The 22,339-nt window shown below is 37.2% G+C and overlaps 1 protein-coding gene across 1 annotated transcript in view; it reads left to right on the top strand.

The window, feature by feature from the left end:
* Nucleotides 1-22,339, top strand: part of WWTR1 (WW domain containing transcription regulator 1) — a 66,680-nt gene that overhangs the window by 30,187 nt on the left and 14,154 nt on the right. The window contains exon 2 of the mRNA XM_068691953.1: nucleotides 9,141-9,277. Within this exon, the coding sequence (XP_068548054.1) occupies nucleotides 9,141-9,277 (137 nt within the window). The remainder of the gene's footprint in view (nucleotides 1-9,140; nucleotides 9,278-22,339) is intronic.

Here is a 22,339-nt window from a genome sequence, read left to right as displayed (position 1 = left end):
CCACTGTAGAACAGGAAATGAGGGACTCTCTCCTTCAGTAGCAGTTTATGGTCTGTGCTAAGGCAGTTGACAAATTTTTTTGGAGAGCCATGAATGTACCAGGGCTAAGGTGTAAAGGAAACGATGGGCATTTGTCTTCTGGTCCAAGTTGAGATGCACCTACTAGGTACCATCGTAATTAATGAGCATGCCACCACACATTATTTCTCAGTCAGTGTATACAAGATGAAGTCTTAATTTGGTTTTCAAATTCACTATTCTTTTTTTTTTTTTTTTTAATGTAAATGTACTGTAATGAATCATTTCCCAGTCAAAGAGTTGTTGAATATTTGAATTAGGCTGAATTTTTAAAATAAATTTAATTCAGAAAATAATTGGAAGGAGTTTCTCTTGATTCTTTTTTTTTTTTTTTTTCCTCCACAGAAATGTGTTTTTGTGGACTCAGGAGCACATACAAGCACACTTTCACTTAGCAATTGCCCATTGTGTTGTGGGGTAATTGTAAGCTCCATTTATCCATTTATGCAGGGGGTGCCTAAAGATCCATAGAGCACAAAGTATCCTGGACATACCTCAGCTGCTGTTGTAGAGGAAATGAGAGAAATGGTAATAATACAGGTTCATTTCATCTCTGCCTTACCACATGATAATAGATTATAAAAGATGGTTGCTGAAAAATAGGTGAGAGGATTTTGCATGTTCAAAGGCAAGGAAATCCAACTGCTTGAGCCTACATTTATCTCCTTTGTATTTATTTTTGAACAACCTATTGTACTAGCTGAGCTGAGGAGATAGCAGAGGATGGGCATGAGCTAGGTGCAGAACTGTTGGTGATGTTACGTTTGGCCTCACCAAGCACACTACAGACAGGCAATAACCTGAAACGCTGCTCGATCACTCATGTCATATGAAGGGCTGAATGCTTGGCACCTGTGTGGGTTAAGTTCCTACACCAGATTAACAAAAATGAACATCATTTTTCCTTTGTTAGTTGTATTTCTGCTGCACTGGGGTCATGCTGAACATGTGATCACAGCTGCTGCTGTGGGTCTTGGTCTCTCAGGGTTCTGGGTCAGCTGCCTCCTGGCACTGGTCGTTGCAATTACCAGGATCACATAAAGGGGGCCAGAGACAATAGTGACTTCCCAGGGAGAGCAGTCACACAATTTTGGAGCCTGGGTGAGGTCAGCTGTGGGGCAGAAATGGGAAGCTTTTCTTGTAGTTACCAGGAGCACGTCTGGTTTGTGTGAATAGTTTCTTTTTTCTTTGTAAGCGTGCTTTAAAGCAAACTTCTAAGGCACCAAAAGCTGATAAACAGTTTCACTTTTGCTGCTAGATCTGTCATCCTACTTGTTGCTGAAATATTGTGTGGGTTGGATCTGGCTGTAGTTCTATAGCCAGAAATTGCATTTCAGTACAGTGAGCAAACACAGAACAGACTGGGATGCTGTGGCCCCAAGGTCATTCCTTTAAAATTTCAAGAACTGTCCATTTGTCCATTCAAAAACTGCTCAAGTATGTCTGCTACATCATGCAGTGACAAAGCATTTCTGATGGAATCTTATTTGAGAGCAAACTTCTTTTTTGCCTCTTTTTTGCTTACAAAGGACAACAGAGTGAAGTTGGGCAATGATTTGGTTCTGCGTAGAGTGAAGTAAGCAGATTTCCCAATGTTCAATAATGATGGTGTAGCTGGAAGTGTATGTCTGGATGTTCCCCAACACAGTATGAGCTATCATCCTGCTTGGAGAAGTTAATGAGTCAGAACATGCAGGTTGTTCATGTTAATGAGTCATCAACTTCCCACTTGCCCTGAAGCAGCTTTACTTTGATGTAACTCAGTCAAAAAATCCCCTCTCATAGTCCCTTTGACAAAGCCCTGATAAAGAACTCTATACAAGCACTACAGTGTTAGCTAAGCTCTGTTTGTGTTATTTCAGGTGAGAGCACGCTTATGGAATAATACATTTCAAATCAGTTCTTTCTTTTCAATTCTCCTTTTTAGATTATTAGGTCTGAATTTGCTAATACTAGAAAAATATACGGTCATGAAGTAGAACTAGATGTTAGATAAAATATTAGAACCTAGCAGTTAATAATGATAATATCTAGTAGAATAATAATTATAATAATACCTAGTAGAATTAGATGCTAGATTTGGTATTACAACCTAGTAGTTAAAAAATGCAATACACAGCAGTAGCTCAAGTTCTGAAGAACATTCTCATTTCAGAGTGAGAAGCAGACACCCAAACAGTAAACATTTACCAAAAAAAGCCTTAGGTACAACAGGAAGAACAGAATCAAAAAATCCTGGTAAAATATGGATTTACTTAAATCTGAAATATTGCTTTTTTTTTTTTTTCTTTTTCCTAATGAGGAGACACCATTAGGATGCAATTTACAGCTTGCCAAGCTTGTGCATCATAGGACTTTGTGGTTGCAAATGGTTTTGGCAACTTGGGGCAGTGTTTGTCATATCTCTGTCATACTTGACAGATAGTTGGTATCTCTTTCAAGTTGTAAATACTTTACTTTCTCTGATTTCAGTAGGAAGTGTTAACTCTCAGCTAAGCATTCCTGAAAATTATATTTTCAAAACTTTGCTAATAAAGACCCCCATCAGTCTTCCATGTGATTCATAAAGAAGTTAAAATGAATGTCTCTTCTTTCCCACTCTGCTTAATTATGAGTAAAGACCTTGTTGAGAAATAGTCTGCTCTGACGGTAGGATTTATAATGATAGGAAAAGCAAAGATTGCTTGTGAAAAAAAAATTGAAAGTGAGAATTTCAGCATGTGTTTTGGGGCTACTTGAATGCTCCCCAAATCAAAATTCCATAAAAACAAGCCTTTAAAGTTCATTACATTTCTGGTTAGAAGTTCTCTGTATCTCATACTAAAGCTTCAATTTTATTGGTTAGCCAAGATATCCTTAGAGTTTGGGGCTCTTCCTCTTTAGATTCATACACAGGTAATGGAGACATATATCTTCACAATTTATAATAAGAAACCATTTCACCAATTCTTTCTCAAACTCCTAGACTGTTTGGATAGTATGTATTGATGATGAACAGAAAATGGCATGCAACAGAAGATTGCATTGGATTGCGGCACTCATAAAATTGATCTTTTTCAGAATTGTTCCAACCTTGAGTTTCAGGTTCATCTTTAGTTGAGCACTTGATACAAGAATATCTTTTTAAGAAAATGTATGTGAATGCAATCAGCATTTTTTATTCATATACATTTTAAAACAAAAAATGTGTTATTGTTCCATCTTGTATTTTCATAAAAATTACAAGAGAAATTGAAATATATAATTTAATATATAATTTACATAACTTTGGAGCTGTTTTATGAAAACCGTTAATCAATTAAAAATTTATTATAATCCACAGACAAATGTGCAAAAATTGAAAGTATAAGGAAGAAGAATTTTTTCTATAGTTGCTGTTTAAGGAAGTGAAGGCAGATTCTTCAACAGAATATATCTATTAGGACTGAATGACAGAAAGATGTTTTCATAGTATTTATTAATGTTGACAGATTTAGTAGAGTGTCTTTCTTTATAGGTTTCACCAGAGTGCAAGTAGAGTATCTTTCTGTATAGGTTAATTCTCTTGCACCAGAATGAAATGCTTAAAGTGATTTATAACAATATAATTCCATTGTTAAAACTGGTAAAGCTATCATACAGACAAGGCCTTAGGGGATACTTAGGTCAGAGTTTTAATTCACTGGTGCCTAATTCTCAGTGATACTGGAGGTTAAATGCTTAATTTTTCATCAGTACCAGTGTAAAGCTCAGATTCTGGAAGAAGCAAAAGTTCTGTAGTCTTCCAAGGCTTGTCATCCATTTAGTATAGTTTAGCAATGAAGACAAGATTTCTAGCATATATTATTTACCTTTGTCTGAAGCTTTGTTTTCTGTCTCATTGTTACAGGCTATGTGATGTATGCCAAGAAAAAAATACTTATGGGATTAGTATTTCTAGAAATAATAAAATAAGAAACAGATGGATTGATACAATCCCAGATAAGGATGTTTAGTTGTTTTCTCCATAGTGTTGTTTGTTTGTTTTTGTGTATAGAATCACTTAAATGGATGAGGTTCCACCAAAAATAGAATTGGCAAAAGAGAAAAGAAGAAATTATTAGCCAAAAAAGCATCATACTTTCAAAAAAGCAAAAGAGTCCTGTGGACAGTACAGAGCTAGATGTTCTGTTTACAGCTGCTCAGTGTGACTGAATCTGGCCTGGCTGCTCCATATAGCAGAGTTACCGAATGTTTATAGTAGGCGTGTGAGTGGGAGCCATGGGTCATCTACTGGTCTTAGGCTGGTGGCTGCCTGTTGATGGATTTCAACAGTGAAGATCCTGAATTTTAGGGCAACATTCTACATGCTGGTGTTTGAAATCTATCTGTAATGTTCAGTGTTTTACCTGCTGGCCTTTAAGGAAAAAGAGATGGTTCTGAATTTAATTTTATCAGTTCTAATACCCAGGAGGCTGTAAGAATGTAAAAATAAAATAAAATATTTTATTTTATTCTCCTGTATAAACGAAAACATACTAGGCCAAATTCTGTTATCAAAGTATAAATCCAATAATTTGAAGTGGAGTGAGCCAGCACCCATTTCTGCAAAGGTTTAATGTAACCTTTTCCAATACCTGTGTAGAAATAAAGGGAGAATGTTTACATAAACAGTGGAAATTTTGGCAGGGCAGAAGGCTGCTCTGGCCTGTAAGCAAGCCTTTTAGTTTAGAGTCTCAGTGCATTCAGTTAGGGCTTTGTTGGTTTCCTGGTTCTGTTTTCTTAAGTTGTTAGCCACTTGGGGATCCCAGCTATGGCTGTTGAGAGCTTATCATGTTTACACAGAAAAATTCCTGTGATGTTGTTAGTTTTTAATGCAGTTAAATCTGTGCAGATAGATCTATGATCCTTATGTTTTTGACCTTTTTTTCAGTTCTTTTTTATGTTAAGAAGTATTGCCGAATGGCTGATGCTGCCCTGCTTCTTACATGTGTGATTACAGTACAGATCGTTTTCTTTATAAAAAGGAGAAAAGAGGTGTTGAGCAAAAGCAGTATTAGTTTTGAACTGCAATTTCATGACCAGTTGCTTTGTATGGTGATTTGGACATTTTTCTCTTTTCTTGTAAGTATTTCCCTGTCAGAACAGGCTGCATGAATTTATTAAGACCTTTTTGAATTTATATTTTTACTTTAAATGAAAAATAAAATCTGCAGGTTATGATAACTTCTGTTTAAAGTGAAAATATACAATCTAGGAAAACAGTGGATTAGAAAATACTGTCTTGTTTATAGATGCTAAATGATGTGTTTCTCCATGTTTTTGTGTTGCCTTAATTCTGTCTGCCTTGCTATACCTATAACTAAGAAAAGACACACACTTCAGAGAAAGCAAATAGCAGAGCTTATAAACCTTTATAGGCTGGACATTTTGAGTAGGAATATTTAAAAAAAAAAAAAAAGAAAAAAGGAAAGGATGGAGACTTGGCTCATGGTACTACATAGAAAAAAAAATCCTTTACAGAACTAAAGCTCATTTTATCCTAATTTGGTGATCAGAAACAAAGTGTTTCCACATGCAGTGTTAGGTCAAATGTGTTCATAAAAGAGTAACTATAGCTTGATTGTGTGGCATTTCGAGTATATTAGCATGGTACTGTTCATAATTTTTTTGTTTTCAAAGTCACTATATGGGCAACGTTTTGCTGAGCTTATGATAATATTTACTGTCAGCACTATGTAAACTGTATTGCTGAAGAATATTTGTAATGACTTCTGTCAACAAAACTCTGTATGTTCTTGTTTTTACTTTCTAAAGATACTCAATAAATACATTTTTTTTAATTATTTCAATAAAGTGAACCCAGCAAGCCCGTATTAAAAATGCAAGACCAAAAAAAATTGTAGTTATGATAACTGACTACCAACTGCAACCAAGCACTCCTGATATCATGTTCTTTTCTAAATATCTGCTGTGCTGTGAGGCTGTGCACCTTCCATCATCATCTGTGGCAAAATTTCTATTGACTTCACATTTTCAGGATCAAGGCCTAAGTGAAGATTTCTATCTCTTGATCAATATCTGGTTTTGCTATTCGTTGACCTATTTTACAAAGAACAGCAGATTACTTTTTGCTTTTCTCTATGCTGCATTTTCTATACAGTAATAGCAGCACTGAGATGTTTATATATAAAGTATTTTGTGTTATAAGTAACATCTTTCAATTCTTGCATGTAACTAAATATGAAGTGCAGAAAATAAGGTAGCAAGAAAGAAACATTGGAGCAAACAGTGCATGTTCTAGTGGTTCATTAACTCCAGTTGCATGAATTTTGTGGTCATCTGAGTTCATTGAACAGATTTCCCAGCTGCATTCTGCCCAGGAGATAAAGGCCCTTTCTCTTGGATGCATCCCTGAATATGGTGTTTCAGAACTTCTTGGAGCCTCTTCAGGGCTAGACAAGTGTAGCTTCCAGTGTGGAGTTCTTCACTGAGCAAGTGACTGTCCATTTATTCAGCAGGAGGTAGTCCAGGAAAATGATAAGGATGTTTTGAAGTCAGCGTGGGTCATATTTGGGCTACTGGGTAGTCTTGTTCTCCTTTCCTAAATGCTTAAAATGAAAGGATCCTCGAATTGTAAGTACAAGTTCACATGCATGACACTGCATGTGTTCATAGCTCTCCCCCAAATCAAAAAATGAGTGATCATATTTTATTGTCTTTTAATGTCCATGAAATAGGAGGATGTTAAAGCTGAAAGGAACTTTGGTGATAAAACAGAATTTCAAAGCTGACCATTTTGGTATTCTGTTGTGTTTTTAAGAGCACTTCAGTTACTGCTCATTGTACGTGATTGGCAGTTGTAGTTAAAGGTTTCAGATTTGTAGTTAGAGTGAATAATATGTTCAAACAAGTTACTGATTGCTTAATAAATATTTTAACTTGTGCTTCAGATTTTCCTAACAGGAATTTATACTTTCAGTTTCTACAGACGAATGTTACAGGAGAAAAAAAAAGTCTGATTTAATTTGAATGTTTTTTTCATTAATTTAAACAGGGTTTACATGTAAAAAATGTTTGAGAGTAAGAGGTCTGTTTTGATACAAGCTATGTAAAGGCAGTATTTATTTAATCATTAAAGCTCATGCTTAAAAGAAATGTTTCACTATTTGGGGAATAATCTTTTCTATTATATTTGTTTATGGTATTTGTGTTGGTATTCCAAAATTCATAGCTTTGATTAAGTGTAGCTTCTTTTTTTTGAATTAAAATGCCAGAGAAACAAAACAATGGAACTTAAAAAAAAATATATAACTTTCATCTCATTTATACACAATTAGTACTTCAGAAAACATTGTCCAGTCTATTGGTATACCAGCATCTTTAGTTCAGAATGACATTTTATAATTCTGGATGAAAGATCATTTAATTGAGCGGGATACAAGAATTCTTGTAAATTAAAAAAGAAATGGTTTCAATGATAATAACAATGATAACAAGTAGTAAATATTCCAGAAGCTATGAAGAAATGAAGAGACTTAACTGCTTAGGGGCTGGGGTTTAGACAAGCAGAGAAGTGAAAGTGTGATCTTTGGTTGCAATTTTGTAACTGTTCATTAAATGTAAAATATTAAGAAAAGGAAATGGCCACAGACTAAATAAAGACCGTGTTGCTTTCTTCTGTTCTTTAAAAAATGCCTTGGGTTGAGGGGAGGTTGTATTTTTTCGTTTTTTTCCTGCTTGTAATTCACATTATTTGGTAATACCGCAGACTGACTGTAAAGAGTTTGGATATGTTAACATGGCAGTAGATGGAAACTTGCTTGTGAAATACTGGTGGCCAACTGAGTCTGAAGCTCTGAGGTGGTCACAGTGTTAATGGCAGTGCTACCATAGGTAAAAATAGCAATGCGAAGTTTTGAGTTAGAGTTCGGTAAAGATGAAGTTAGACATTGCTTTTATGAAAGGTGGATTGGAATGGTTTTCCATACACAGAGCATTTAAAAGTTTTATCCTTTTTTACATGTTCTACTAAAAGACTTTCCTCTTTTAAAGTTTTCTAGAAGAAAAAAAAAAAAAGAGGAAAACCTATTTGAGTACAAAAAGTAATTTGTGATCTGTTGCCTGGTTAGTCAGTTGGGCAAAAGGCTGGATGTGCCAAGATGGAACCACATGCAAACAGAGCATCGCTAGGTATATACCAGACTGGTGATTTGGTGATTGCTTTAAGGTGATTCCTTTGTTGTTGTTTTTTTTCTTATTTGTCTTTCTCTTGTTTCAAATCGAATACATGCTGATACTTAAAATCCTTGTCCTGTTAAGTTACTGTCTAAACTGATACACTTCAATGAAAACACAGTCCCTTCACAATAATTATTCTCTAGCAAAAAAAAATTGTAGAAATGACAGGTTTTAATTACCTCACTATATTTTTCAGTGTAATATGGGTACATGAAGCTTTATGTAACTAGAGTGGTGGGTGCATTGTTGACCCACGTTGTCTATCTTTCAGTAAAAAATGTTAGTGCCTTTACAGAGAAATTAGCAGTTACACATTAGTCAATAGGACATAATCTGCCCCTTTTGGCAATGAGAATATATTCAGATATTCTTGGAGACGTAAGGACAGACTAGTTTTTCTGGGCTGGTAAGGAATAAAGCAATCAGATCTAGCAAAACACGTTTTCAGTACTCAGCAAAATGACCAACTATTGGTTCATGAATAATGGCCTTGTATATGAGAAAAAGATGGCTAGATCAGGAATAAAATTTTTGGATAATTAAATAGTCTGGAAGATAAATGTCTATTACAGATTTTCAAAATCACAATGGATATCCCCATTTGTTCAAGTAAAAGTAACTGATACATGAGTAGCATATGAAGTACTAGAATGGCAAAGGGTAGAAGATCAAAAGAAAAAAAAGTTCAAGGGCTAAAGAAATGACAAGATGGTAGATAATTTCAAATGGTTTGGGGTGAGATAAGGGTAGAAAGATACAGGATAAGAAACACGAATAGGACTTTCATGGCATTATGTATTACCATGTATGCAATACACTTGGGCATTTTGTGTTAAACTTATGCTTTATCTTTACTTTCTCAGTCACATAGAAAAAATTACAACTTGGCAAGATCCTCGAAAAACAATGAACCAACCACTGAATCACATGAGCCACCATCCCGCAGCTACTTCCACACCTGTACCACAAAGGTCTATGGCAATGTCTCAGCCAAATCTCGGTGAGTACTGGATGTCGTTTCTGTGGTGGAAATTCAAACAAGAAAGGAGGGCTACCTTTTACTAATTTGTTTGCCAAATTAATTTTTGGTCCAAAATGGATAGCTCTGATTCTGCTATCAAGCCAAACAGTATGTTCTCTACTTTCTTATTTTTTCCTTCTGCAGAATTGGCAGCAAGTGAATTTGCACTGCTTGAAGTGTTTGAAGTTCTGACATTTCATGCATTTTATTTTAGAGCTTCTGTGAAAAAATTTTGATGTAGTAGTGAATATAGTAAAATAAACTCTTCCTGTGCTTTTTCATTCAGAGATGGTATAAAGCCTCTACAAGCCTACTATATCATTTTCAAAGCTTACTGCATGAAGTCCTGCATTAAGAAATCTGTCTCTAGTCTTTCCTGTGTTTATTCAGGTTAGAGGTTGTAGCTGTTTTTGTTGTTTGTTTTGCATAGTTAGGTTCTGTAATGGAATCTACTTGCAGAATGCTAGAAATTTATTTTGCAGTAAGAATTAACTGAAGACCTTCTGTAAGTTGTGTGGTTTTGTTGGTGTTTCTGCTTAGCACTTCAAGGTTAACTTTAAGCATCAACTTATGTTCATCTGAAGTTGCCTGTTATAAACGTTAGTGAAAATAAAACCATGAAAATTCTGAAAATATTAAAGAAAAAATGTAAATGGAAGAAAGCCTTTTTTTGTGTATAATTAAGAATGACATTTTTTCTGTAATTTTTTGCTTCTGCAGCTCAAAGCCCAGTAGTTTTAACTTCTCTAGCTCTCAAGAAAATGAGATAGGACAGCTTACAGGCTCAAGATCACAAAACTGGGTCAAATAGGCAGTCATAAAACCACAAACCTGATTCTTGTTCAAGTTAATTTTGTTAAGTGGATCTCATAATTTCATGATTACTCATTTGCAGTTCATTGGGGTTGTGTCTTCACATTTACCAAGAAAACTTGAGAAAACATTTGGTTGATGATAGTCACCGATAGCAGTAATACAAAATGCATTTTTATTTATGTCTTGAATTTATACTAAATATCTAGGTTGTCCCCTGAAGCAGATCATTTTAGTTCATACTTTCTCTCAACATCAGTCCTGCTTGTCTATATTCACTACAAAGGCATTGCTGGTTACGCTATGTGAGTCAGCACATAGCAGCAGGTCATATACTGAGTGGTCATCATAAAAAAACGAAGTAAAGAATGAAAGGCTAGGGTGTACTGTAGGCTGTCATACTACATGGCAAAACTAACAGTTGGTCTGCACGTTATTTCAAACCACAACTGCTTTATGTTGATCTGGCCATCCTAATTTTGAAATGGCCAAGAGGTAAGAGTAGGACAGTGTTTTTTTGTTTGTTCATACCATCTCCTCAGCTTACATTGACATCTGTTCACTATAATTAAGAAACAGAGGAAGTCCCGTAAATTAGCACGCTGTTCAACAAGCTTTTTCCCCCAATGTATCAATGGAAGTGAAGTGAGGTTAATCAAAGACAAATTGTGTACTGAAATACTTGCATATTGAAGCTTGGAGGAGGGTATTTCTCAGGATACAAATGATTAGAAATAGAAGCCAATACCTAATTAAGAGTCTGTTCTTGAAGGGACTTCAGATGCCCAACAGGGTTAATTCCACAGACTTGAAAATCTGTCACATCAACTACAGACAATATTTTATTCAGTATCCTTCACATTATAGACAAAGTACTGTTGTTGTTAGGTATTTATACGGTGCTTAGTATAGTGGTTCTGGTCTGCAACCGAATTAATTAAACATTAGCCCACTACAAAGATACAGAAATTTCCATAATGTCCATATTTATTTAGTCAAGAAAATATTTTATCAACATGTTTTGGTGAGCTTTTCCTTGTTCCTTTGGCTTTCTAAAGGAATGCTGTGACACTTCTTTGGAAGCAAAAAACTGGTTACGCAGTAGAGTAACACTTTCTGCACCCTGTTATTAAATTCAGCATCACTGTGCATGATTTTCCAGTCCACCACCTGCTTGAACATACCAAGTATAACATTATTTTTTTTTTAAATAGAACAAAAGATTTTATTTAGAAATTGTGGATATATATATAAACACTTACGTATACATCATCACAATCTTGTAATTTCTGTGTGTACTTATAAGTACTTACATATCTGTACAGGATGTAGTGCTTCTCAATTATTCATGTGACTGTTTAAAATATGTATGAGTGCAGTTTCTGGTGTTAAAGTAGAACATCTCTGTTTTGAAATTATCCTGGCCAAAAGGAGGGGAGATACCTTTCTACTCTTCTGTGATACAAAAGTTTAACTTCTGAAGTTGTTTTCTTGGGTCTGCTCAGACTCTGAACTAAGCAGCAATTCTTTGGTCTGGTGGTGAGACCTCTAGCCAGAAGTGATTGTGCCAACATCCTACAGACATCAGAGGAAAAATGGAAACTGGATAACAAGTTAAACTCTTCTGGACATAATTTGTAACTTTTTAGTAATTGAAGTCTATGCAACTGTCTTTTGCCTTCACATTTTTTGGTACTGTAGGAATTTAAAAAGTTTTCTTTTGAAGATGTGCCACCTACAAGAAAAGGATCTAAGTATTCCAGGTCTGCATGCTGGTCTGCACTTTCAATTACTAACACGTGCTTTCCTTGGTATTCTTCTTATAAAGAGATGGAAAATACTTTGTGTTCTGTACAGCTTGTTGCTTTGGTTTATAAACTCCTTTCAGCAATACTTGCTGGGAAGTGTACAAAGGCACTTATAAACATTCTGTCAAAAGCACAGCGTGGCTAAGTGATACCACATTGTAATATGCTTATGCTTGAGACAGAGAGAAACCTGTAGTGAGAATTCACTCAAATTGGTAGACATACCTTAAAAAATCTGCTGTACTTTTCTACCTTCTTACTGCAGATCTATTATTTCTGTTTTGAGCTACACATAATGGCTTTCTTATAACATTAGCAGTGTTTGTTTTCTCACCAACATTTAAAGCATTGCTTTTTAAATGTTGTATAACAAAGGCATCTGAAGGCATTTCTTTCTTTGATGCATCACGTTAAGTTTACATAAAACTAATAATACATGGTAGGTGAGTTTCTGTGTTTACTTACAAAAGACCACAAAATTCAGTGAAGTTTCTTGAATGGAAAGGGAAATTTGTCTCTGATACTGAAAGCATATTGTTGCAGGTTAGCAAACACTCAGACTTGTTCGGTCTAACCTTTTTAAATATTTTACCTTTGTTGTTTTTCTAAGGAAAGGGCAAAATTAACAGCAGTCTTTTAACTATTTTTTTGTTGGAATGCCAAATGGAAAATGATCAGCCTCTGACTGAAGACAACCAGAAGCACTGCATTTTTTATTTCTTCATGAGTGCTTCATAAATGCTATTTACTTCAGTTCTGAATCTGCACGTGGATATGTTGTCTGCCCAGTCTAAAACATGGCCTTTTCCAACTGATTGATAAACTATTATGTACCTACTACCAGTCAGCTCCGTCAGTGTTTTAGAATCAGACCCTGTGTGGAAGGAGATGTATTTGTGCAGCCTCGTTTTTGGCACCAGATGTAGATCCCTGAATTAGGAGACTAAGCTCCATGGGCTTCCTGTAAATGAAAGGAGGCAGAGAGCAGCTGCAGTGCACCCAGTTTAATGATCAAACTACTGCCTCACTTAAGGGACTAAACTGTTCTCTGTAAATGCCTAAGTCCAAGCTAAGGAAGCTAGTCTGCATTAATGGCAGTCACTGGAAAGTCACTGAAAAGAGATGGCAGTATGTGTTTTGTGTGTGTGTGTTTGTTTGGTTTGGTTTGGTTTGGTTGTTTGTTTTTGTGTAGCAAAATTTAAGGGAAAAAATTAGATCCTTATAAAAGTTTGTCTTTTGCAATTATTTTTAATTAAATTCTGATTGTTTTGTAGTTTTTCTCTATTCTACATTATGCAACACTCAGAAACATTTTTATTTTCATCCTGATGCCTTCAGACTGTTTTAAAGAGATTTCTTTTGTCATTGTAGTTTTGCCTGGTTGGTGAGAACAGCCTGATCTTCATTTAAATGCTTTTTAAATTTTACAGTTTGCAAGTTATTCTGAAAACAAACAAAACAAAACAAAAAGCTTATAGTTTTCTGTATCAATTGACTTGAATTTATAGGTGTGAGTTACTTCAAAAACCTCGTTACTTAAAAACCTTAGCCATCACAGAACAATTCAGGTGGGAAGGGGCCTTGAGAGGTCTGTAACTGAACCTTGTGCTCAAAGCAGTCAGCTTTGAGGTCACACCAAGCTCCTCAAGACTTCATGCAGTCAGGTCTTGAAAACCTTTGTGACAGATTTGAGGTTCCTGGTGCAGTTCTTAGCTTTCATTAGACTGGAGCCTGGCAACATAAATAAAACGAGTGCTGAATAATCAATACTAGATGGTAGAGTTTTAGAATGTGTAATATGTACATAATAATAGACAGTGATTTCTGGCAGAGGGAGAAGGTTGCTATATATACTTTTGTCTGCTCTTGATACCTGCACTTTCACCTGATTATATAATGTGTAAATATAGACTGTAAGAAAAATAAAACATCGTGGCACATCTGTGGTAGGAGCTGGTAATATTATCTCCATTTAGTAGGTCAGGTTTTTCAGGCATAAGACAATGGAAGGCCCAATGTTATTCTGTTCATGGTGAACGTATGCATTGATTCTAAGAGATGAACCATACTAACTTACTGAGTTAAACTCCAAATGGAGAATTGTTTGATTTTTTTTTCTTCCTACTGAAGAAGAGAAAGCTTCTTGCCTTAGAAGCTTACTCTGTCAATCAACTCTACATAGTTGGACCAGGGATCCAGAAGGGAGGTTGGACCAGGTGATCCAGAAGTCCATTTCAACCTCAGCCATTCTGTGATTCTGTGATGAAATTCCACCAGTAGATATGATCCAAGTGATATGAGCAGGATACTTTTAACTATTAAATACACTGGTTCTGTAATGTGAAAGCCATTATGTATTACACAATAGAGTTTAATGTGGAGAATCTCTTACACACTGACAACTGTTTCTGTTCTAGAAATTCATCCACAAATCTAAAAAGTTTAGCTTTCAGCTGTATTGCTCTAGGTAATTGAACTGGGTCTGGACAAACAGGTTTTATGGCACTTTGCATCTGCTTTCCTTTTTTTTTTTGAGTCAGCCAGGAAATCCAACCAATAAAACAATGCAGTATACCTGTTTAAGAGCAATAAACACATGAAGCAAGGTTTCCATATCCTGCCAGGATAAAAGAGGTGTAGCTACTATTGTTTGAAGATGATAAAATACAGTTCTGGTTACTGTGTCAAAGTGATCTGGAGATAGGAAACCCCTAAGGTGTTTAAAAACAGTCAGTATGTGTTTTAGTGACAACTATCATACATTAAATGGTCTAGATTTTGCAATACATGGTTTGCATTGGCTGGAAGTGTGGCAACAAGTAGGTAACATTGACAGGAACACATTTTCCCCCTCTGTAGCCCATACCCACACACCACCTACATGGTGGAAAGGCTTCCTGTTTCAGGTCATTTTTAATTACTGGACATCCTGAAAGAAGCTGACACAACCCAGTTATGGTCAATGTGAATAATTTTGGCACCTGCTTCTGGTTAATAAAATAGTTCTTACAGGAGAGCTGGAATTGTTGTAGGGGACTAGTACATTCTGTGGGAATATCAGTTTTACATCACAGCTCTAGGAAAGACTTTTCTTTGTTGTTATTTATCATTAAAACCAACAACTGATTTCAATTTGAGAATTTGCATGTGTTTTGAAGACAGAGGCTAGCAGCTATAGAGATTAACAGAAATTAACTTCGATATCAGGTAAATTAAATTCAGATGTGTGTATGACACACAGAATCACAGAATGTTAGGGATTGGAAGGGACCTTGAAAGATCATCTAGTCCAATCCGTCTGCTGGAGCAGGAACACCTAGATCAGGTCACACAGGAAAGCCTCTAGGTGGGTTTTGAATGTCTCCAGAGAAGGAGACTCCACAACCCCCCTGGGCAGTCTGTTCCAGTGTTTTGTCACCCTCACTGTGGAAAAAGTTTCTTCTCATATTTAAGTGGAACCTCCTGTGTTCCAGCTTGTACTCACCGCCCCTTGGCCTATCATTAGATGTCACCAAGAAGAGCCTGGCTCCATCATCACACTCACCTTTACATATTCATAGACATTAATAAGGCCACCTCTCAGTCTCCTCCAAGCTAGAGACCCAGCTCCTTCAGCCTTTCCTCATAACGGAGATGCTCCACCCCCTTAATTAACCTTGTGGCTCTGTGCTGGACTCTCTCAAGCAGTTCCCTGTCCTTCTTGAACTGAGAGGGGCCCAGAACTGGACACAATATTCCAGATGTGGTCTCGCCAGGGCAGAGCAGAAGGGGAGGAGAACCTCTCTTGACCTACTAACCACAGGCCTTCTGATACACCCCAGGATGCCAATGGCCTTCTTGGCTACAAGGGCACAGTGCTGCCTCATGGTCATCTGGCTGTCCACCAGGACCCCCAGGTCCTTTTCTCCTATGCTGCTCTCCAACAGGCCAGTTCCCAATTTATACTGGTGCCTGGAGTTGTTCTTGCCCAGGTGCACGACTCTATACTTGCCCTTGTTATATTTCATTCAATTTTTCCCTGACCAACTCTCCAGCTTGTCTAGGTCTCACTGGATGGCAGCACAGCCTTCCACTATGTCAGCCACTCCTCCCAGTTTAGTATCATTAGCAGACTTGCTAACAGTACACTCTATTCCCTCATCTAGTTGTCGATGAATATATTGAGTACCTTGTCCCATGAGATTTCCCCTAGCAGTTGGTTGAAAAGGCCAAACTTCGCCCTAATGAATTCCAGGGTTGTGATTCTGGTTTGTATTCTGTTTCTGCCACATGAGATCCCAAACTCCACCATCTCATGGTCACTGTAACCAAGGTTGCCATCAACCTTCACTGCTTCAGCCAGGCCTTCCTTGTTAGTGAGGACAAGATCCAGCGGCGCTCCTCTCCTAATTGGCACATCCACCATTTGCATCAGGAATTTTTCATCAATGCACTGGAGGAACCTCCTGGACTGCAGATGGATGGCTGAGTAGGCCTTCCAGCAAATGTCAGAATAGTTGAAATCCCCAAGGATCTGTAATCAGGATCTGTAATCATAAGGCTGCTATCAGCTGCCTGTAGAAGGCCTCGTCAACTTCCTCATCCTGATCTCGTGGTCTGTAATAATAGACACCCACAACAGTATCACCCACACCAGCCTGTCCCTTAATTCTCACCCACAGAATCTCAGCTCACTCCTCATCTGGCCCTGGACAGTACTCAATACAAGTAAGCACTCATATAAAGAGCAACTCCACCACCTTGCCTTGCTGGCCTGTCTTTCCTGAGCAGGACATATCCATCTATGACAGTCATGTGAGCTGTCCCACCATGTAATTGCCACCTCTGTAATTGCCACAAGATCATAATTTCCTGACTGAACATGGATTTCTAACTCCTTTTGCCTATTCCCCATACTGCATGCATTGGTGTACAGGCACTTCAGGGAGTAAGCTGAGCACGATGATTTCACCCTAGGGACCGCATGGTCCTAAGACCTCATGGTCTCCCTCAGTGCTACAGCACTGCCCCACTGGTGCAAGCCCAGCTACAACCCTATCCATCTTCGAAGCTGGTTTAAAGTTCTCCAAATGAACCCTGCTGATTCCTGTCCCAGAACCCATTTGCCCCTGTGAGATAAACCTTTCCTGCCTATTACACTGATAAAGACCTTTACACCAGCAGCCAACTGTCTAGTAAATCTAAAATGTTAAAAGTTGATGTGTTTAAGAAATGTTGGTATTTTTTTAAAAATCTAGCAATTTTTAATTTCAACATCAAGAGGTTCCAGTTGTTGTAAGCATTTCCCTTCAGGGTTAGTAATAATCTAAACGTGCTAGTGAAAGACTAGTCATTTTCACAGTTGAAAACTAGATGGAATGTAAAAGCTAAAGATTTCATGAAACAATTGAAAGCAAAAAAAAAATATTTAATACATATTTTAAATAATAAAGGTTATCAATAATTGGTCGTTAACATCAATGCTGTCCTTCCTCAGTCAAGCATTCCCCACTGTTATTTGTTGTTTTTAATTAGGTTATTTAAAAGGAAGTACCTAAGTTCCTACAGAGTCAATCTGTAAACTTCGAAATAATTTCCTGCTAAATCATAGCTTTGATGCTGCACCTGCATTTATTTTATTTTATTTTTTTAATCTTGACACATTGAAGACAGGAAAAAGTAGTTACATGTGCATATCATAGAAATGAACATAACGATTCAAACTGTGAGAAATTTCTGCATAGCTATTTTCTGCCCAGAAATCTGAATAATGGACTCTATATGTACTGGGTCCATAAAGAAAGTACAACTGCTTAGTACAACTTTTTGGTTTAATACTTCGCAGATTTTTGGAACAAAATGCACTAGAACTGAAAAGCAGCATTTTTTGCTGACCTTGTTGGAAGGCTAATGCTGTTTCTGGGAAATAAGTGAAACAAGCAGTTCTTTGTTGGCAGAAAGAGAGAGAGAAGAGGAGGGGAGCCTAGTCTTTTTTTCCTCACAATATCGTGACTAAGTCAAAATTGTAATATGTCTGGGTTCTTTATTTTTTCTTGTATTTTTTTCACTTCTATAGACGTGGTTTTCATCAAACGGTGTTGTGTAAAGGACACCAGGCACTGGCCAGCTCGTATGAATTAGTCTCTGGACTGCCCGTAAACAGCGTAGAGAAAAAGATCCTGAATTGCATTGAGACACTTTTGACCCTAAAATCATAAAAGTTGTTACAATCGGTTCAACACGTGTGTCAGAAACAATTTATGCTTGCATGTTTTGGCTTCCATGACTTGCAAATTGTCTTGCCCACAAAATAATCCTTGCCTAGTATGTACCCAGAACTTAGTATGTAACAGAAAGGTCTCACACAATGCCAGAAAACCTGATTTGCTAGAATACCATTATTAATTTAAAAATAAATAAGACCAATAAAATAATTGTTTCATGTTTCATCTAACTGGAAAAAGGGAATTACATAGGACTAATCAAGATGTGAAATAAGTCTTCATAATTCCATGGACTGCAGTGCGACTGTGACCAAATACTCCAGGTTTGGAACTTAGCTCTACATTTTTATTCACTTTAATTTGAGCTAGAAAGTTGTGTAACAACTGTTTAATGAAAAGACTTATTTCATATTACAAAACAAATTTGTTTCTCCCAAGAGAACTGAATTCAAGGGCACCTTAAATCAGTCTGCTATAAGGATGACTACTTTTGATCTGCTATGTTATATCCAATCTCCTTTACCATATGGTGGTAGAATGTTTCTTCTTAAATTTTTTGTTTGTTTGCAGAACCTTAGAAATCTTCCAGTGGGAATAGCAAACCCTGCCTAGGGAATTTAAGCTTTCTGAAGATGTTAGTTATCCTTGGACCCCTCGGAATCAGTCCAGAAGTTCTAAGGCCTCCCAAAACACAGGCTGAAAAGAGCTGTTAAGGCATTACTTATTTATTAGATGTGTCGTTGAACTGAAATTGGTATTCATATTGGACAACCTAGTCTGAGCTTAAACTGCAAGTTCTTCTATTTTAACTCAAACTCTGTTATGTTCCTCATAATATTCTAATGTAAATTCAGAATTCAAATATAACAGAGCAGTCAATAATAAAGCCAAGTAAGTAGCACAAAAATGTGGCGTACAATTATATCCTATGGAACAGAGATTTGTAGAATGTTGTTGTACTGTTACGTTGCACACAGCAGTTGGCACAAGACCTTCCTTTGACTTGGCTGGGCTCATTCAAACCTTCATTGACAAAGAGTTATCAGCTACATACAAAAAAGTGTTACTGGACTTTTCAGTACAGGAATTCACTTGAGAATGGTAAAAGAGAATCAGTAACAGTTTGGGCTAGTTCCAGGAAAAGCAGTGAAGTAAAAGACTTTTCCCAAAATAAGCTTGCATATATACCACCCAGGGGTGGTTTTTCCATTGTTGAGATTATTTTTATTCCAACTTGTATATTTACAGATTCGCTAATAATTTTAAATCTAGGCAATATAAGACATACCAAACATGTCTGAAGATATTTTCAGGTACTGTAATTTTTCGTTATGCCTATGCATATCATTGTAGCTTACCTTTCAGAAAAGCAACTTAATTTCTTCTCAAAAATATTTTTCTTCTTGTTGTTTGAAGAATTCACATAGTAAGAATTTGAAAGCAGTGAGAACTCTTTGTCTTGTAATATGTGATCATACTTTGCTTTTGAAGAGATTGGAGTTCTGTCTGGATGGTGGTTTTTGCCCAGGTAGATAGCTTTGTGGGATAAGACCTACCTGGTGTTACATACAGTGTTTTGAACAGGAAATACGAGGCAGGGAAGAGGGTAGGGAAGGGAAGCTGTAGAGGAAAAAGAGGGGGACGTATTTTTAAGTGATCATAAGTGTTGCCACAATTGTATGGTAGATAAATGTGACCACAGATTTTATTGGTATTGATTCTGTAAAGAAAATGTCTAGAAGGATGCAAGTAATTATATATGAAAGCATGCTTCATTATTAATTACTGTACTAACTAGGGTGTAATAATAGCAAGAATCAAATAGTCTGTTGAGACTTTTGGAATTGCCCTGTCTAAGGCAGTTTTAATTTGCATGGATTTGTAAACCTCAGTGTCATTTTCACAAGCATAAATTAGGTAAAAATATGTGATGATGCTCAACACAAAACAGGTCACAGAAAGAGTTTCCAGCAAAACTGAATCTTGCTTTTAATTTATTCTACAGAAGGTTCAACCATATTAAATGTATCATGTCAGAGCTTCCATAGTTTTTTTTGCCGCAGTGAAAGGAGGCAGTCATATTTTCTGTCATAAAATGTTGAGAAGCATACACAGGACCAGTAAGATCAGATTGTTTAGCTTTACAATTTATAAAGATGTTTTCTCTAACAAAGAAGATTGGTTTGGGGTGATAATTTTTCATATTTAGCAAAATGCAAATCACTTGCTAGTTTATTTCGGTTTATGCCCAGATTTGTTTTGCCATGGTCACTGTGTGCAGTCAAAAAGTTTGAGATATTAGACAACATCTGCAACCTCATCTCCGGTGGAGAAGCTGCCTCAGTGGAGTTGCAGTATGTCCAGTTGTCTCTAGATCTGGCTTCCTTTTTTATCCAGACATCACTTGGGTAGAGCTTAAAGATTTTTTTATATTTGTTTTGAATTATGAGTTCCGGCGTCCTGACTGGAAGGTGCTGCAGGCTACACCAGATCAGCTATATTGTACCTGAACTGAAAGTCCAGCACTTGACAGAAACAATTAATGTCTTATGCATTTGCTGTGCTTTTGTACTGTGTTTAGCTGGGACGGAATTAATTTCATAGCAGCTGGTATGGTGCTGTGTTTTGGATTCCTGACCAGAACAGTGCTGATAACGGAGCAGTGTTTTGGCTGTTGCCGAGCAGAGCTTGCACAGTGTGGATGGAGGCTTTCTTCTTAACCCCACTATTTCCCACCACCACACACAGCTGCCCCGCCACCAGCAAGCTGGGATGCACCAGAAGCTGGGAGGAGACTGCTGGCTTGAACTGATCAAAGGGACATTCCATACTGCGTGGCCTTGTGCTCAGCCATAAAAGGCTAAGGAAAGGAGGAGGAAGGGGGGGACATTAATGGTTGTGGCATTTGTCTTCCCAAGTAACCTGTGCAAGTGCTGGGGCCCTCCTTTTTAGGAAGTGGCTAAACTGCCTGCCAATGGGAAATACTGAATTATTTTTTTTTATTATGCTTTGCTTGCATGCACAGCTTTGGTTCACTTAATAAACTGTCTTTATCTCAATGCACATTTTGTTCATGCTTTAATTCTTCCAATCCTTTCCCCCACCCCGTTGTGTGGGGCTAGGGTGTGACAGGGTGGGTGTTTAATTGCTGCCTGGGGGTGGCCAACCCACCATAGCATGGTGACTGTGATTTTCAAAGCTCTGGATGGCTTTAGTGCACATTCAGAACACATTGAACAACCCCTGCCCAGTAAACTCCAAATTGTTGTATTTGTCCCATGTACTCAGATGCAATGTGCAACATATGCACATTTCTGCGAACCATCTCAAAGCTTTGTATGCAACTATTTGTGTAATGGAATTGTTCAGTCCACTAAGAAGTCCTTTTACCCTTTCTTCATCTGTCAAAACTCCAGTGGCAAATGCCATTGTTTGCAGCTTGAACAGCACTACTTCATTAGGTTTTCTGATGGATCATTCAGTAGCTTTAACTGCTCTGCCAAACTGCAGGATTTCTGGGCTGTTAGTTCATTTAGGAAGACTAAGAGAGCTGGAAGTTTTGCATTAGTACTGCCAGCGCCTCTCTCTGTTGCCTCTGGATTTGTCTGTAACATGATGGCATTTCCTTTCTGTGCATCATTTATCTTGAGTATTCCAGCTATCACTAAGTCTGCAGGGAACCTGGAAAGATCACTTATCGTTGGTAAACTTAATTTATGTTCTTTGACCTGGATGTTTCTTTAAGTCTCCTGATTTTCTCACATCAGAATTTCTTACAGATAATAGCTGTTGATGTAGGAAGCTGCAGTTTTCAGCACAAGCCTGTCTGTATTCATGTAGTATAGCTGTCTTTAACTTAGGAGCATCATGTAGCGAACCACAAATCTGAAACTGTGTGAAGATCTAGCCCAAGTCTCTTATGGTCCTCTCAAAGCTGGTGCTAATGCACTTCCACAGAATGAAGTGGGTGGCTCTGTGCTGCAGTCTGTGGGTTCCAGGAGGCTTTACTTGGGGATCAGATGGCATCTACATTGCCTCTGGAGAAATCACATTGAAGGACACACTGGCATATCTGTGCTATACTCTCCAGAACTTCTGATTCTGGAAGCACATTGCAAAGAAAGTTTAGATATGTCTGCTTGCTTTCCACAGGCCCTGGAAGGATTTACTAGTGTGGGCTTTGCACCACCTACAGGTAATAAAGCTCTTTCTAGACC

This window comes from Anas acuta, chromosome 9 (genome assembly GCF_963932015.1).
Source record: "Anas acuta chromosome 9, bAnaAcu1.1, whole genome shotgun sequence".
In the NCBI taxonomy this organism is placed as follows: domain Eukaryota; kingdom Metazoa; phylum Chordata; class Aves; order Anseriformes; family Anatidae; genus Anas; species Anas acuta.
This window is presented reverse-complemented; position numbering and strand designations above follow the sequence as displayed.